General features: G+C 39.8%; 2 protein-coding genes across 2 annotated transcripts; both read right to left on the bottom strand.

Annotated features, from left to right (window-relative positions):
* Nucleotides 1-421: 421 nt before the first annotated feature.
* Nucleotides 422-2631, bottom strand: LOC140573860 (ferritin, middle subunit-like). The gene is made up of 4 exons (XM_072693460.1): nt 2457-2631; nt 1622-1762; nt 1409-1534; nt 422-654 (listed from the first exon to the last, which is right to left on the bottom strand). The coding sequence occupies exons 1-4, from the start codon at nt 2559-2561 to the stop codon at nt 505-507; spliced, it is 522 nt and encodes a 173-aa protein (XP_072549561.1). The 5' UTR covers nt 2562-2631; the 3' UTR covers nt 422-504.
* Nucleotides 2632-5464: 2833 nt separating this feature from the next.
* Nucleotides 5465-6731, bottom strand: LOC140573859 (ferritin, middle subunit). Its single transcript, XM_072693459.1, has 4 exons — nt 6462-6731; nt 6117-6263; nt 5896-6021; nt 5465-5712 (listed from the first exon to the last, which is right to left on the bottom strand). The coding sequence occupies exons 1-4, from the start codon at nt 6564-6566 to the stop codon at nt 5557-5559; spliced, it is 534 nt and encodes a 177-aa protein (XP_072549560.1). The 5' UTR covers nt 6567-6731; the 3' UTR covers nt 5465-5556.
* Between the last annotated feature and the right edge of the window lie 11524 nt (nt 6732-18255).

Raw genomic sequence — 18255 nt, 5'->3', positions numbered from 1 at the left:
TATTGTTGTTATTATTATTATCATTATTATCATCATTATTATCATCATCATTATTGTTATTATTATTATTTTATTATCCTTGTCTTTATCATTATTATTATTATTAGCTTTATGATTATTATATTCATTGTTATTGTTATTATTGTTGTTGTTATTATTATTATCATTATTATCATCATTATTATCATCATCATTATTATGGTTATTCTTATTGATATGTTGTGCTGAATGAACACTTATGAACACTTCCAGTGGATGAATGGTGTTTGTATGTGTAAGTGGATATGGAGACTGCTTGGTGAAGGGTTTGGGCTTCTGCAGTGATTTCAGTGTGTTTAAAAATGAAACTCATTCATATCCAGCTCAGGATGTTTATTTTTTCAGATTCAGACAGGGTTAAATCTGTAGTGCATGACCGCAGTAAAGTCGTAAAGTGTTGTAAAGTACATTCATGTCTGTCACGTAGATTTTTAATAGAATTTGTAAACATAAAGACTTTTATATTTAGCTCTCCAGGGTGTGCTTGTCGAACAGGTACTCGGCCATCTTGTTGTTACCAGCATCCATCTTGGTGAGGTTGGTGACGTGGTCACCCAGCTTCTTGATCATCTCCACCTGCTTGTTCAGGTAGTGGGTCTCCAGGAAGTCACACAGCTGTTGATAAATTAAGAGTAATGCTGAGCGGCATCTTAATTGTGTCCCAGTAGACTGTACTGTAATAAGGACTGGACTGTGTGTGTGTGTGTGTGTGTGTGTGTGTGTGTGTGTGTGTGTGTGTGTGTGTGTGTGTGAGGGAAGCAGCATTGCTTCCTATAAGTTACCTATAGCCTCTATACCTATAACAGGTTACGTTAGCAGATGGTCATAAATATAATACACTGTATGTCCAAATGTTTGTGGACACCCCTTATAATGATTGCATTCAGCTATGTTAAAGTTGCACTCATTGCTGACGCAGATGTGCAAATGCACACACACAGCTTGTCTAGCACCTGTAGAGAGGAAGTACTGCCAACAGAATAAGACTCTCTGGAGCAGATAAACATCATGAACCTATTGGCACCATGCTGCCTAATACCAGGCGTGGGGTAGAGGGGTATAAAGCCCCCCAGCATTGAGCTGTGGAGCAGTGGAACTACTGTGTTCTCTGGAATGATGGATGGTGGGCGCTCCATCCAGTACTTTTGGGGTGAGTTGGGGATGAGGTGGGGTGGTGACCTCACTAAAGCTCCTGTTCTTGAATGCAATCAAATCCTCACAGGAGGGAGAAGGAAAAAAAACTCATTTTAAACTCTTAATCATTGATTTATGAAGGTGTCCCAATACTTTTGTCCGTATGGTGTATTTTTGTTGTGTTTGTAAGAATCAGTTGAGCTGTTCATTTTTGGTGATGAGGCAGGTGACTCACATGAGGGTCTTCCTTTTCAGTAGCAATCCTGTGCAGGTCCAGCAGAGCCTGGTTGACCTTCTTCTCCAGCTGCAGAGCACACTGCATGGCCTCCAGTCCAGTTCCCCACTCGTTACGTTCAGGTTTCTGGTGAAGAAAAATGACTCATTGACTCACAAGGCACAGAAGAGTTAAGGCTACAGTCCTTGACTAAGGTGCTTCAGAGAGACGTACTTTCACATCCTGGAGTAAAATGTGTCCGCCTCTCTTGTTCTGGAAGGAGAGGAGCTTCTCTGCATGCTCCTGGTGACAGTTCTCCTTGAAGAAATGGGCAAAACCTTCAAGGGCTACATCATCTCGATGGAAGTAGAAGGCCTGTTAAACATCACAGACATGTTATGGTAGGTGGTTTTAATGTTATGGCTGATCAGTTGTGATCAGACACATGACTACAAGTTAGTCAAAATAATATTCATTGTGAATTCATCCCTCTATCCCATACTGGCCAAATGCCTTGGCCATGCTGGTCAACCAGCTTGACCATACTGGTCTACCACCTTGTTTCATGCTGTTCAACCAGCACGGTAATGTTGGCTAAACACCTTGGTCATGCTGGTCAACCACCTTGACCATACTGGTCTACCAGCTTGGTCATGCAAGTCAACCAGCATGGTAATGTTGGTCAACCAGCAAGGTCATACTAATCAGACTGCTTAACTGACTTGGTAAACCATCAAACCTTAATAAAACAGACTTAAACTGGTCAAGAGCTAAGCTGGTCAACCAGAGGGTCAACCCTCAAATGACAAGCTTCCTATTGTTTCACAGCTGTTACTGGATACTTTATAGTAGCTGAAATAATAATGCAGTACACATTGATTGACAGTTACTGGTTAATAGCTGTTAAAGTCAAAGCCACTAAAAGCGCTGGGGTTCGAGGTGCTAACAAGCCTGACCAGCTCGGACTGTCCAGACTGTGATTGTTCATCAGCAGAGGATTACTAGTTAAACATTACTGGACTGGAGGATGTTTGATACATTTATATGAAGTCATTGAAGGGTTACTCACCATGGAGGTGTAGGTGTAGGAGGCGTACAGCTCCATATTCACCATCCTGTTCACTGCAGCCTCGCAGTCGTAGTGGTAGTTCTGGCGGATCTGAGAAGCCTGCATGTCTCCTGGTGTTTGGTTCTGGTGAAGGGAAATACGGTGTCAGTGAAGGTGAAACTGCTGTGCAGGAGCTCCGTTCAATCACTGTTGAAGCAAGAACCTCTCCTGAGTCCCGAGCTGCTCGCGCTCACTATTTATAATCACCACGGCAGCGGGGGTGCTGCGGACAGCCAATCAAAACGCAGGGATTTAATTACAGGGGCTCTATGGCGTTAAAATGACGGCCTCATTAAAGATTCAATCTGCTGAATTATTTATTAGAAAGCTTTAAGCTTCACAAAAGTGTGACTGAGCGGTGGTGAGATCATACTTTAGATTTAGATATGTTTCCAACCACAGCTGTAATATTATAATATATTATATGTAACATGCTATGCAATTAATAGATGTTACACATTTCAGTGGATATACACACACTTACTGAGTATATACACACAATTTAGTTTATATATCTGATATATGTTACAATACACTTAAAAGGTTTAAATGTTTGAACTGAATATTTCATGCATGCAAACTTACAGTTATTTTTGCAATAATAATAATTATTATTATTATAATAATTATAATAATAAAAATGATAAAATAATAGTTATTTTTAACTTGATTAAAAACTTGATTTTTTTTACTTTAATCAAAATAAATATGTGAATGTTGAAATATACACTGAAACACTCCAACAGTCTGAAACTGCTGAGGCACTGTGAGTCAGCGGTTACTCAAGTGTGTATCACTGTCTGTGTTAAGTGTGGTGCTTAAAGAGCTGTGTGAGCCTCTGCTGGCAGATGCAGGAGTTGATGGTACCAGGTGTGTGTGTGTGTGTGTGTGTATATGTATATATATATATATATATATATATATATATATATACATATATATATATATATATATATGTATATATATATATATATACACACACACACCTGGTACCATATATATATATATATATATATATATATATATATATATATATATATATATATATAATACACTTACAAGTGAACTGCCAAATCTTTCTGTGTGAAGAGGGCCTTTTCCTGAGGGGCTGCAGCCCAGAGCTCCTATCACCAGGGGGCCCTGAGAGTATAACTATAAATGGAGTGATAATGGAAATATAGGAATTATGAGTGATATTTGGCCTTGTAGATTATCCATTTTTAGTGGGGAGTCATATATACTGTACCGTATTGCTTCTGATGGTAATATTCTAATATAATATTCCACATATGGTTTCAGGCATAGTTGAGATGGAAAAAAAGACATAAAAAAACATTAATAAATAAATATATACACATATAGAATTTCTTATTGGTGCTACATAAATTAGCCAATTATGCCTCAATCTTTAAACTGCCTCGACAATTTCCCTGCCGACCTCATTCTTAAGTGTTCTATGGATAGCTTGTCAAGTTTGCATAGATACATGCAACTTTTTGAGGAAGCTAATCAGCAAACAGTAGAGTTTACTAAAGTAACGTTGAAGTTAATGAAGCTTAAGGACATTTACCTTATGTACTTCAGTGAGTTTTCCTTCAAAACTAATCTATCTGTAGTCCCTGGGTGGGCCAACTGTCTAAGCGTTGTCCCCATCACAAATTCAGTCCCTGGTGGTGTTTGGGAGTCCAAGAGAGCATAATAGGCCTTAACGTTCGACTAGCTAGATGGATACTTCACTGATCCTGAAGAAAATTAAGGCAAAGCCCCATCGTAGTGGTGGTTTGACACTCGGTTTTTGCTCTGTAGTTATTTGAAGGGTGATTTTTGATAATCTGTTATGTATGTGTTATGTATAAAATGAGAGAAAATAATCTGTGAGAATTATGTTGGCAAGAAAACACACTAACCACACATAGAAGACAGCTGATGTAAAAAAAAAAAAAAAGTAATATGAAACTGAAAATATTAATAACATTTTAAATCATAGGAAAGATGTTGATTTGTTAAGGTGTTTGTATGAAACATGATGAATCCAGAATTCAGATTATGCACATTTTAAATAGTGAAATTGTAACAGAAAACTGTATAAATAAAATGTTTAATGATACTGAAGGTATACATTAGTTTCTTAATGTCTGAAAAGCACCATAAGCTAGAAAGCAATCAATCAATCAGCCCCTCTAACATAACCACTGGCCCTAGACTGGCCCCTCCAGTTGAAATGGTCTATATCTGCCACTACCCTGCTGCCCTGCTTCAGATATTCACACATTGATACCTTCATGCATCCATGTATAGCTGTGCATATGGCTGTTTATCTGCACGGATTTCCTCACTTCATTCATGGCTTGGTATCACATTAGTCACAGCTTTTAATTCACATTTTTTGTCAATTTTATTTTGCTATCTGGTTTCAACCAGAAGAGGTGGGTTTCCCTTTTGAGTCTTGGGTTCCTCAAGGTTTCTTCCTCTTGATCTGAGGGAGTTTTCCCCTTGCCTTGCCTTGCTTTGTGCAAAGCACAACTCAAATTCCTCATTCTAGAGGATACAAGTTGAAATACTAATATACAGTAGTTAATAAATAATCAGCAGCACTTATGGCTTAGGATTGAACCCATATCTTACTTGGTTTGACACTCCAGCCAAGCATAGGACAGCAAGTATTAGTGTATGTTGCTAGCTTGAGGCATCTTTGGGCCTCTTGGCTTTAAACAACCCATACGTTTCACATCAGAGCCAATCTTGCCATCTTACTCTTACTAATATAAATAAAATACAATACCTTCATGTTTTGTAAGGTTTACACACCACTCCAGAGTCACATGTCCAGCTCAAAAGGTTTATTAATCAGATTCAGTCATGGTTAAAGTCAACTAGCACGTACATTCAGAGGCACAACACTTGGCCATTAACAATAAGGAACAGCAGGAAACCCAACAGGATCTTTCCAGTGTACAGCTTGAACTCATCCGACACTCATGCAAGACTAACAGTACGTTTCGTAGCAGGAATTTGAACATAGGTGGACGGTGCAAGCCATGGGTGAGGCCTGAGGTCAGGTTTAGCTCTTGCCCCCAAGGGTGTGCTTGTCGAACAGGTACTCGGCCATCCTGTTGTTACCAGCATCCATCTTGGTGAGGTTGGTGATGTGGTCACCCAGCTTCTTGATGGCCTCCACCTGCTCGTTCAGGTAGTGGGTCTCCAGGAAGTCACACAGCTGTTGGAGATCAAAACAGGAGCAGGTAAGGAGACCGTTTGGTCGGCTGTCAGTACACTGAGCCAAGCTGTGGGTGGAATACTAACTGAGGGGTGGCAAAGGGGCATTTGTTGTGTTGCATAACTACCACGCAAGTAGCCACATGGGTGTGGGCGCATGTTTACACACGGAGCAGCAACTCACATGAGGGTCACCCTTCTCAGAGGCGATCTTGTGCAGGTCCAGCAGAGCCTGGTTCACGTTCTTCTCCAGCTGCAGAGCACACTGCATGGCCTCCAGACCAGTTCCCCACTCATCACGCTCAGGTTTCTGAATAGAACAACAACAATGATAATCAGATGGTTAGAAAGGAATAAACTGGTGTCCAACACAACAGTTGGAGCTCGGTTAAACTGACCACACACCTTGACATCCTGGAGGAAGATGCGGCCACCTCTTTTGTTCTGGAAGGAGAGGAGCTTCTCAGCATGCTCGCGTTCCTCATGGCTGTTCTCCTTGAAGAAGTGAGCAAAGCCTTCCAGGGCCACATCATCCCGAGAGAAGTAGAAGGCCTGTAGGAAGAAAGGCAGGCGTCCAGATGAAGGTCAATATAAGGGCATAAACAAACCCCATGGTCAGGTCTCGTCTCCACCCCAGAAGCCAGTTGAGGTGCCGGACAAACAGTCCATCATCACTCTAATTTTAAACCATAGCATTTTAAATGTTTATAGGTTTATTTATTTAATTTCTAAGTATTATTTGTAACTCACCATGGAGGTGTAGGTGTAGGAGGCGAAGAGCTCCATGTTCACCATCCTGTTGATGGCGGCCTCGCAGTCGCGGTGGTAGTTCTGACGGATCTGAGAAGTCTCCATTTCGGCTGTTCTTTCTCCTTTTTCTTATCAAAACGTACAAAAATAAACTCTATAGTTACTCTCGTCGAGTAAAAGATGGTGCAGGGCGAGGAAGAAGTTCCGTTCAATCACTGTTGAAGCAAGAACTCCTTGAGGATCTTCCCAAAGCTGTGAGACGGAGGCGCTTTGTCTTCCGTATTTATAGTCGCCCCGGTAAACGGACAGCGCAGCTATCCAATCAACTGCTAGAATTTCGCAGGAAAGTGGGCGGGTGCTTACAGCCTGACCAATCACAACCAACATCACGCCGCTAGGCGCTTGCTCGAGACGCAATAGTCAAAACAAAGCCATATTTTTACCCACAAACTGTCTCAAATACTGAATATCATATTCATTTCTAGGCCAATAAACGCGATTACATGCAAACTATATCTCAGCTTGAATATGTATGAGCTGCATGTGGCCAAAGTTTGCATGAAAAGCACGTGAGGCGCACAATGACGCAGCTGTTTTTGCAGGCTGGGAACGGGATCTGCTCCCAGCACTAAAGCATACATTAAGGGCGTGGAGCTAAAATGTGGACTTATGCAATTAAAATAAATACAGTTGCCTAATTTAAAAAGCTGTAGTGTAAGCCATTGCAATCAGCATGACAGCAGAAGCATCAGGTTTCATGTGAGACTGCCAGGCATCCATACATGCATTAAGATAGCTAGGGTTTTCTCATGACACAGCAGTTTTGCCCAGGCCAGATAGGCCTGGATTTATGCATGGGACTGTGGACTGTGCCCCAAGGCCACACTGAACTTCTTTTAATCATAAACCGTATCTGCTCTTGATCTTTGGTACATCTGGCTATCGTGCCCACTGAAGAAGCCTTTTGGCCTGGTTTGCATGTTTGTCCACATTCATGAATGTAGGCTTAAATGTAGGCTACCTACAACAGCCGGCAATTGCATCTGGCAAATAAGATGGACACACAGACAGATATGTTATTTTAGTCAATGTAATTTATTGTAATCCATCATATCTGGTAGTCTGTGTGTTTATGTGAGTGTGCAGATATGAAATACCCATGATATTTCTTACTAAATCAAGGCCACTTTATATTTAATCACTGTTAACTTATTCATAATTGATGTAGACAGTTTGGGGATTGCCTTTTGCTTAGTTTTCTCACAGGAATGCCGTTAGTCGATTGTCCTCGATTGTGGATATACAGATACACAGAGTAAAACAGAAGCCTTTATCCAAAATATGAGTCATTTATATTAATACATTATTATGAATACATTGCAATACATTGTGCATATTCAGATCAATCATTTAAAGCATGTAATAGATACATTATATAATACAATGCTATCTGTTATATATATTATGCATTATATTGTCAATATATTTGTCCAAATAACCTATGTAAAATAGATTTACTGGTTAATATTATCCATATGTTGTACTATATGTTATTAAAATAGCTGTATGTTTACATTTTGCTATCTTGAATTTTATGAATGTGCCTTTTTTGGTAACTAATTAAACAGAAAGAAATAGAGAAAGCAAAGCAGCTCAGAAATACCCGTCCATTTATGGTAGAGTCATATACGGTTGTATATTGAGCTGAATTAGCTTAAGGCCTGAAACCAATATACAGTTTAAACAGAATTCCTCATAAATGAATCTCCGAAACTATGAATAAATAATGAAGAACAGCTAAATAATCACATCTCAGGAGAGTGACATCGCACTTTAGAGCTGCTACTGGTTCCTTCAGTCAGATGAATGCTTTCCTCACTAGTCACACACTGGAAGCTCACAAGACCCGAGATAGTGCTGTGTCACTGTGACTCAGCACTTCCTGTTTTCCTCACTGTCAGTATCACGGGGAAGGCTCGTAATGATAACATGGCTGGGTGGATGTGGGTTGTCTGCCTGAGACCAGTTTAGGCAGTTTCAGAGGAACAGAAGTCAGGGGAAGTCATTTACACGCCTTTACACAAGCAGAGGCAGAAACCTCCATCAGCAGAAATGTAGTGTAACATCGCTTACAGTGCAGTAAAGGCTCCCACAGTTTCCCTGCTTCACTGACAGCAGTGGGTTCATCTCAGTCTCAACCCAGTTACAGCAAGTCAGTCAATCAGCCAATCAGCCCCAATCAATTTACACTGGAAATACACTGAGGCTGACCCTCATTTACAATGCAGCAATTAAAGAACACAAAGGAAAGCATAGATGGTAAAATAATAAATTAAATTATTATAAAATAAAACTAGGAAATGATAAAAACCAAACTAAATATATTAAAAAAACAACAACAGAAAACATCTAATAATAATAATAATAATTATAATAATAACAGAAGTACATAACTAAAATGATAAAAGCTAAAGAAAATAAAAGTATAACAATAAAAATAGAAAACAAAACAAAACAATAAAATAATAATACAAATAATAATAAATCAGAATAAACAGTTAAAATAGATAATAATTAATGTAATAAAGTATTATAAAAAATTATAATTTTTCAACTAAAACAGTTTCAGAGATTCAGTGTTTAAAACGGTGAAGTGACACCAGCGAGTGAAGCGAATTGGGCCTCATGAAAAGATATTACACTGGGCCCCACAACCCATGACTGTGAACAAGACATATACACTGATCAGCCATTACATTAATACCACCTGCCTAATAATGAGTAGGTTATATATATATATATATATATATATATATATATATATATATATATATATATATATATATATATATACTATATATATACTGTGTATACTGTGTATACTGTTAGGGTAATTTATACGTCATTTCTGTTGGTCTGTCCATCATGAATGTTTTAATACAATGCCAAAAAAATATGATTGATATATATATTTTAGTAGTTTAATAGTTTTCAAATTATACCCAAATAAAGCATTTTTTGCATGCAGCTGTGTATACATAGAGCTGTAGCTGTATTATATGCATACAGATTGTTATACTAAAATGTGTATCAAGGCTACTTTTAAAAATGTAGCAAAATAAATGCATTTTTTAAAACCTACATAAAACTTTCTGGTTTCTGAAACTGATCTCATTAACTCCGCTCCATTTTGCAAAAATATTCCCAACAACAAAAAAACAAAAGCTTTGTGCATCAAAAAATTGATTTTATCATTTAAGCCATACGTTCCTTTATTATCTAGTATAAACGTCCCAGTTGCTCAGAAGTGTGCTGTGGATAATGGGCAGCTGTGAACAGCACAGACAGTGTTGATGTATAATGAAGAGTTTTTCCCGGCCTCAGTTATTCATTACCCAGCAGCCTCACTGCCAGAGAACGACAGGGTTCAAAAACAGCCTCCCTTCAGCTAATCTCAGCTAACCGTCTTAGCTTTCAGTGGAAGTCAATGTAAAAAGATTTAATGTAAAGTCATTCCGGAGCCTTTCTACTGGTCCCAGGGCCGGCCCAAGCCTTTATGGGGCCATAAGCAGATTTTCATTTGGGGCCCTCCATACCACAACCTCAGCACTGGATGCTTCATCATTTCATAGGGAGAGATGAGATATGTTATACGCTGAAGCGTCCGGGCCTATAACGACCACCCAAGCAGCGCATATCTGCATTTGCCCAACAGTGGCAGCAGCCAACAGCAGGAGCTGATTAACCTAGAAGTGATGTGCCAACTATGAAAATAAATTAATATAAAAATAGCTTTTATTTGTGTAATACCATTTTATTTTATTATTCAGTGTTATTATTTATTTAAAAAAAAATATTATGATATCTTGGTGCCCTGGGGGACCATTCCCATGCCTTGGGCCAGCTCTGATTGGTCCATTTTTTGGCAAAATATAAAGAAACACTGAAAAACGGCAAAAACTCATATACAAAGTTTTGCCTTAAGGCCTACAATAAAAAATAGACACAGGCCCACTTGGCTGAGATCTGCTAGCTGCCGCAGTAAACACGGCATACTTTGACCCGCAGATAACACAGCACTGCATCACAGACGGCATCATCTGTGTGACAAAGTGCAAAGTCCACAGTGTGTCTCAGTTACAGTAGAGAGGACAGTTCTCTGCTCTTTTTAAGGTGTGAATTCCTGATGAAGCTGAAGTAGCACATGTTGTTGCTTTTGTATTAATGGTATTTTATGGGTGTGGTATTGGTATATGGTATTTTAATGGTATTTTAAAGATAGGGAAGGTAATTACATTTAATGGTAATTAAAGAGCCCTCCAGGCTCGGCCGAGACACGCGTGGTGTAACTTCTTTAGCACTGGAGCTACAAGGCTCATTAGACCTCTAATATGACAGGTTCTAACCCTCGTAGCTCCAGTAAAACAATAATAATCCTAAGTAAATCCTTTTGGGGGGTAAAGAGTGGAAATAAATGTGGTAAATTAGCTGTTTTAGCTGAACTGACATTTTACAGAGGCGTTTCCTCTTGATGAAGTTACACATTCAGGTTACTTCACCACACTGATGCCACATCCTCATTTCTGTCATGTTTCTGTCACATGATTTAGTGCAGTCGAGTCTGGATGGCACAGACTGTGAGACCGGTCGCTCACCACTTCACTCAACGTTTGCTCTAAACCATGTTTCACTGTTTCACAGCACAGGTAGCTCTGCTATTCCAGGCGATTAGGACAGGTAGATGTCACTTCAAGCTGATATCAAGCTTCAGTTGAGTTATTAGCAGCTGAATTAATGACCTTTTCACCCTGTTTCCACCTGCCTCCTGATTTGTGACCTCAGTGGGTTTGATCCCTCTATTTTTAACAGTGTGGAGCTTCAGAGTAAGGTCATCTATATGTACCACTTAGGGCTACTTCAGTACTGAAGCACTGAGGTCAGTCTGCAGTTCAAGACCAGTGTAGTATTATACAGTATATATATATAAATATATTTAAACAATTAGAAATCACTGGTCAGTGTAATTGTTCTATTCATTTGTCAAGTGTAATTAAGTTCACATCCTCACATTTTATTTATGTCTATATTTAATTTGTATGATATTAATATACTATCTGTCTCTAGGTAAATAACTGAATCAGTCCTCTACAGGAAGCAAACTTAAAACTATATATATATATTTTTTGGCACATTTTAGACACATATTAAAAATACTGGGGGGAAATTAACTATATGTAATGTGCCATTACCTTTGCACACACCTTTTTGCAAGATGTTAAAGCAAAGCAAATGAAAGGTAAGTATGCTGAAGACGTGTGTCTCTGTAGAGGATGTGAACTTAATTACACTTCAAAAAATCAACAACACACGCAGTTGACCAGGGGTGCCCAGATGTTGCATTATTACAATTAATAGGAAAGAAGCTGTCCACATTACCCTGCATCCAAGCTCTGTTCTTCAGACCAGCTCACAGTCAAGATCTCACTACTTTCTTTCTTCAGAATGAGAAGCTCTTGTTTCTCCTTTTTACTGGATTTATGTTCACCTGCATCTGTTCTGATGAGATCTGGAGCTTCTACAGTAAAAACAGTTTTTAATATATATATTAAAAACACATTATATATATATATAATGTGTAGTAATATTCCTTTAAAGGTGTGTGTCAGAGGCATCAAGTAAAAAAGTACAAATCAATGTTGGTTATCTAAACTTTACTGGAGTAATTATTTATTTTTATTATACTATTATTATATTTATATATTTTACTTCTACTTCTTACATTTTCACCTAATTATGTGAACTTTCTACTCCTTACATTTTAAAAATAGCTTCATTACTCATTTCATGTCATTTCCCTCCGTGCCATCCAGAAAGAGAGAGTTTGATTGTGGTTGGATGAGAATAAATAAGTAGTGCACTATAGACCCCTGTGGCGCGGCCTAAGCTTTCGCCCTTTGTTTTCCTTCCATTACTTTTACTTTTCTACTTGAAGTCGTTCTGAAACCAGTACTTTTACACTTTTACTGGAGTAAAAAGCTTCAGTTGATACTTCAGCTTCTATAGAAGTAAGACTTTGGCATACTGTAATTACAGCTAATAGGAAAGACGCTGAGATCTGGAGTTTTTACTGTAAAACTCTCTCACTGCTGAGAGACAGGATTTATAATGATGTGATAAAGAGCCTAAAAGCTCCTGCACAGTCCTGTATGTAGTTACAGACGTCTCAGCTTCTGATCTCCACTGCTTCCTTTCTGAATAAGGAATGTCGCATGACACAGCACTCCAGGCAGCTTCTGAAGGTGTTCTACCTGCTGGGAAAAATGCTGCATCACCGTGACTCAGCAGGTGAGAACGTCCTTCACGCTGGAGTCCCCTGAGGCTGTTTAATAACAATAACAGCAGCAGACGTGAGCAGGCGGGGTTTACAGAGCAGACGCAGACAACAGCGGGGACCTGTTAGCAAAGTGCAGACAGAGCAGTGTGTAACGCAGCTCACGCTGACCCAGCTGTTCCTGTAAGGTTCACAAATATGAACTCCACACTGCACTGTTCTTCTTCAGGGCCTCACAGCCCAGATTACTGCAGTTTATTACACACCTTCTATTAAAGATGTGTGTAGAGTTTCTGAAAGGTCAGTGCCACCAATACGACTAATTGGGACATCATATATTCAAATTTTCAGCTATTTTTCCCTTAACTTGTCAATGCTGTTAGCACCCAGTGCAGATTCTGGTAGAAACGTTGATACCAGAGATGTATTTGAGTGTGTCCTTAGCAGTGTCAGCCCCTCGGTATTGCGCCCTCCCCCGGGGCGATTCCGAGCCGCCACCCACAGGCTCACATAAGGACTTTGTGTTTCCGTTCATGTTTTGATTCACTGTATCGGTTCAGTGTTTTGGTTCATGCTCATTTGTTTGCTTCAGTTCGTTCCTAGTTTTGTTAAATATATCATGTCTTGTTTGCTTAATGTGTTTCACTTGAGACTGGGGGTATTTACGGTGCTCAGACACTGAGCTCCTTGCTGAAAAAATTGTTGGTCTAGGACCTCGAGGTAGCCCGAGAAGTTCTGTTTGTTTAGGCCAGCTTCGATTTATTGTTCAGGTCCATTAGCAGACCGTCCAGATATCCTCGGATCTAGCGAGACGCTTTCGCTAATTCCTTGGGTTCACCCCACTCTTGCTCCAGCTAGGTGACCCTCTTCCATGCTGCGTTGTCAGGCTTGTTCGGCCTAGCCATTTATGGTTCAGCGGCAGGTTCCCCAGCTCTCCCCCCCCCCCCCCTTTTGTGTAGTCTCTGTGCGGTTATCGTGCGTCCTTAGTTTCTCCCTTAGTCTCCCTAGGCACGGCCTGGAAGGTTTGGTTATATTGCCCCCGTTTCCCTATCCTGCTCACCCTGCTCAGCTCCCAGAGCCCTCCAGTCTCAGGTGTGCTTTGTGTTTGCCCCTTTGGTTGCCAAGTTTACGTTGCTTTCCCGTTTATGCCCATTAGTTGCTGCATTACTTGCTTTTGTTGGTTCGTTGTATTATACCCTTTTTTGTGTTATTAAACTACTTGCATTGGATCCATCTCTGCATGTGTTCATCCCTCGGCGTCTGGCCTAACCAAATAATAATAAATAATAATACTAATAATAATAATAATACAACATACTAACACACTATTATGGCTGAAAAAGACCCAACTATCAATACTTTAATATTTAATTATAAATATTAGAACAGTTTATTACATAGTATAAATCAAGATCAGTCAGGCGGTTTGCATTGCAGTCATAGGGGCAGTGGTGGCTCAGCGGTTAGAGCGCCGGGATATCGATAACAGGGTTGTGGGTTCGATTCCCGGGCTCGGCAAGCTGCCACTGTTGGGCCCTTGAGCAAGGCCCTTTACCCTCTCTGCTCCCCGGGCGCTGGAGTTGGCTGCCCACCGCTCTGGGTGTGTGTGTGTACTCACTGCCCCTAACACGTGTGTGTGTGTGAGTGTGTGTTCACTACCAGATGGGTTAAATGCGGAGGACACATTTCGCTGTACAGTCCACACTGTACAGTGACGAATACGTGCACCTTTATCCTTTTATCCATTGTAGTTACAGAATAATAAGCCTATGGGTGTAGGATCTTTAAAGGGGCAGCCCAACCACAATGAAAAATCCAACCACTGCAACATCGATCATAAACCTACCTACCCACCTACTTTAGTGGTGTCAAAAATAATTAAAAAAATAGTCCCACGAGCAAGATTAAATGGTTAACTAGAACGACTAGAAAAAAGCCCCTTCTGATGATGCGTTTTAAAGGTGGGAGGAGCTTTTGAACAACTATTAGTACTTTGGATGGTTGAGGATGCATGTTTTTCTGCTATCTGGCTGAACAGCAGAAAGACAGGTGGGCCACATCACTGCCAGGATGCTGAATATCACATCTATGTTTATTAGTGGATGTCTCTGTTGCTATAGGAGGGATTCCACAATGGTTGTATGATGTGACTGTGTATGGCATGCTGGGTATTGTAGTGAAAAAGGATAGGAAGGGTGATTTCTTGTCAAACTGCGATGAGGAGAAAGGATGCAGTGCAGAGATGATTAAACAGCATGATACAGAAAGTAACAGTAAATACTAGACTAGGATGCCCAGTTAAAGCCTCTTTAAGGTCCAAATAAATTGCACTGCGCTTCAGCAATCAGGACTGTATTATATTGTAAGGCCTCTATGATTCTCACCCCTGCTTCTGAGGTGGCCTCAGTTAACGTAATTAAACATATTCAGTCTTGTGGAGTAAATAAATGGCCTACGGCCCCAAAAAATGAAAAATTCAGTACAGTTTAATGGCAAAATCCTTCTTAAACAAGAATTACCCACAAATGTTCAGATGCACAAACTGTACGCGCTTTATTTCAGTATAATTCCATAATCTCTAAAACTTACTACAACTATTAAACTACATTCATTAGAAAAATGTCAAAATTGAAATAAAAAAGGATTCAGCTTAAGTCGTATATCAACATATAACAGTACTCAACCGTTAAGTCGATGAAATCGGTGTTCAGCCACATTCTTAACATTCAATTCAGTTCAGTTTTGTTGCACCAAACTTGATTCCTGAAGTTAGTAAGTGAGGTTTGGTCAGTATCTGAGGGGTTGAATTTGTCGTGTTCCATATACAAATATATATAGAGTTCTTGACGTCTATATATAGCATCTATATATATGCTGTATATGTATATGGACATCAGGAACTCATCAGGAACAGGAGATGCTATACATATTTATATATGGCATCTATAGAGGTCCTGATGTCCTCCAGGAACTCCATATATAGCATCTATATAGTTCCTGAAGTCCTCCAGGAACTCTCTATATATAGTATCTATAGAGTTCCTGACGTCCTCCAGGAATTCCATATATAGCATCTATAGAGTTTCTGATGTCCTCCAGGAACTGGTTCCTGACGTCAGGAACTCTATAGATGCTACACGTATGCACATATACACATATGCTATATAGATTTATATATTCTATATATCTATAGAATATATAAATCTATATATATCTATATATTCTATATACCCTGATCGTTGAATCTGTCATGTTCCGTCTCTATCGTCAGGACCACATGGGAGCAATAAGGCCCACACTTCCTCAACGCTAAACACTGGCAAAGTTGTTCAGGATGGTCTTAGATACCTACACAGCAACACGGTAATACAGCAATACATGCTTAAGGCAAAATAACACACCATTCAACTCTTCAGAAACGCTTAGACAAGTTAAGAGCGTCAGATACTTTGGCCGGAGGACAACCCCCCCCCCCCCCCCCCCGCAAAAAAAAAAAAAAAAAAAAGAGGAAGCAAGAATTTCCCCAAAGTGTAAGTGAAAACCAGTGGTGCGGCTCATTAATAAGGCAGGTTAGTTTTGCTGCTTCTGTTGAGATTAATGTGCCTCAAAGGTCTTGGCAAACATCACCCATCTCTGAACCGGACCTGTGTCATGACAGTATTCAGTGATATTTCAGGTCTTTTACAGTTAGCTACCCTCTCAGAGGCCTGCTTCTTAAACCTCTGGGGGAAAATCTGTAGAGTAAGGCACTCAAACTGGTCACACATCAACCCTTGTGGGACACCAAAAGACCTGGAAGAGCATTATTAGGTTTTAAAGACGTCATTAGTACCAAATATTAATGTAATATTACTTAATATTCCAAATGTTATTTATTATTTATTTTATAACACCTTGCACACAAGTCAATTGAGGGTTCAGGCCTCCAGACTTTACTCCTACAAGTTAAGAAGAAGAAAAAAAATGTATGATAAAGTTACAGAATAATTAGCTTTGGGATGTACACTATGTGGACAAAAGTATTGGGACACCTGCTCCAAAATCGTACTGTTTCTACTGTCCGGGGAAGCCTTTCTACTCGCTTCTGGGGCATTAAGAATTTGCTGTGAGGATTTGATTGCATGCAGCCACAAGAGTTTATCATATCAACCCTCTCAACTCTCCAACTTGTATGATGTAAGTATAAGATGGAGCACCATCCATCATTCCAGAAAACACAGTAGTTCCACTGCTTCACAACTCAATGCTGTGGCAATACCAGCCTACAGGGACTAGACTAGCTGTGTGTGTGTGCATTTGCACATCTGTGCCAGCAGTGGGTGAAACTTAAAGTAGCTGAATGCATTCGTTTGAGGGGTCCACAAACATCTGGACATATAGTGTGAGAGGTCTTGTGCAGCACTTAACCTCTCTGTCAGATATTAATCTTAAGACTTGTTATTCATTATCTACAATGCCACTAATCTGTAGTTACTGTATAAGGGGGAGGGATGGAGGTGTGGACCCCCCCACGAACAAGGGTTAAAGTTCTTCAGAGAACATAAAGCTGTTCAGTTTGGTGTAGATGTAAGTGGAATGTATGAAGCGCACATTCAGCACTGTGTAGAGGTTTTAGGCACCTAATTACATTATTATAAATCATGTCTCTCAGCAATAACAGAAGTCATTTCAGTAGAAGCTCCAGATCTCATCAGAACAGATAAAGCAGGTGAACATAAATCCAGTAAAATGGAGAAACAAGAGCTTCTCAATCTGAAGAAAAAAAGTAGTGAGATCTTGTCGGTGAGCTAGTCTGAAGAACAGAGCTCGGTTCCTCCAGGTTTCTCCTGGACGCCCCCCTCAGTTCAGCCAGCACAGCGTAGAGGATGTGTTCAACTCCATCAGCAGCAGCAGCAGCTCACCTGATTTACCATCATTAAGCCCTGATTTACCACCAAACCAGGTGTTGATCTGAGGAGAACTCTAAATAATACTAGACTCCATGAGGAGAACCCTGGAGATGTTCTAATGAGCACAGTGATGGAGAACCTCCTCCACCACTTTCTGTAGGAATGTTATTAGTAAATATTCTAATATTAAAGTTTTACTAAGAAAATAAACACTTACTGTCTAGATTTTTTGGAATTTTGGATGATTTTCATTCTAATCATTTACAAGTGCCTAAAACCTTTGTACAGTACCGTGTGTGTACAGATTACTGTGGACTAAGTTCACTGCCCTTTCACCAGGTTCCTGGACATGAGGTAGTTTTGAAATGCATAGTGAACTAGCATAAAAACAGTTGTCCATTGTAAGCGATCTCATGAGGAAAGCAGAATCTATACTCATTTCTAGGTAAGAAATTTTTATCCGTTTAGCATTCGAGAAGAAGAATCAACCTTATAGACAGCGTCTCTCCTTGCATCATGTAAGATGTTTCCCAGAGGTTACCACCTCTGTAGTAATCAGGGCAAATATATGGTC

The sequence above is a fragment of the Salminus brasiliensis genome, chromosome 12, assembly GCF_030463535.1.
Source record: "Salminus brasiliensis chromosome 12, fSalBra1.hap2, whole genome shotgun sequence".
Taxonomy (NCBI): Eukaryota; Metazoa; Chordata; class Actinopteri; order Characiformes; family Bryconidae; genus Salminus; species Salminus brasiliensis.
This window is presented reverse-complemented; position numbering and strand designations above follow the sequence as displayed.

Bases quoted from the DNA above. Each gene is read 5' to 3' on its own strand.
- LOC140573859 (XM_072693459.1), bottom strand. From the start codon at position 6,566: ATGGAGACTTCTCAGATCCGTCAGAACTACCACCGCGACTGCGAGGCC. The intron at 6,264-6,461 runs GTGAGTTACAAA...TTCTTCCTACAG, and splicing joins CCTACACCTACACCTCCATG to GCCTTCTACTTCTCTCGGGA. The intron at 6,022-6,116 runs GTGTGTGGTCAG...TGTTCTATTCAG, and splicing joins TCTTCCTCCAGGATGTCAAG to AAACCTGAGCGTGATGAGTG.
- LOC140573860 (XM_072693460.1), bottom strand. From the start codon at position 2,561: ATGCAGGCTTCTCAGATCCGCCAGAACTACCACTACGACTGCGAGGCT. The intron at 1,535-1,621 runs GTACGTCTCTCT...TTTCTTCACCAG, and splicing joins TTTTACTCCAGGATGTGAAA to AAACCTGAACGTAACGAGTG. The intron at 655-1,408 runs GTGAGTCACCTG...ATTTATCAACAG, and splicing joins CTGAAAAGGAAGACCCTCAT to CTGTGTGACTTCCTGGAGAC.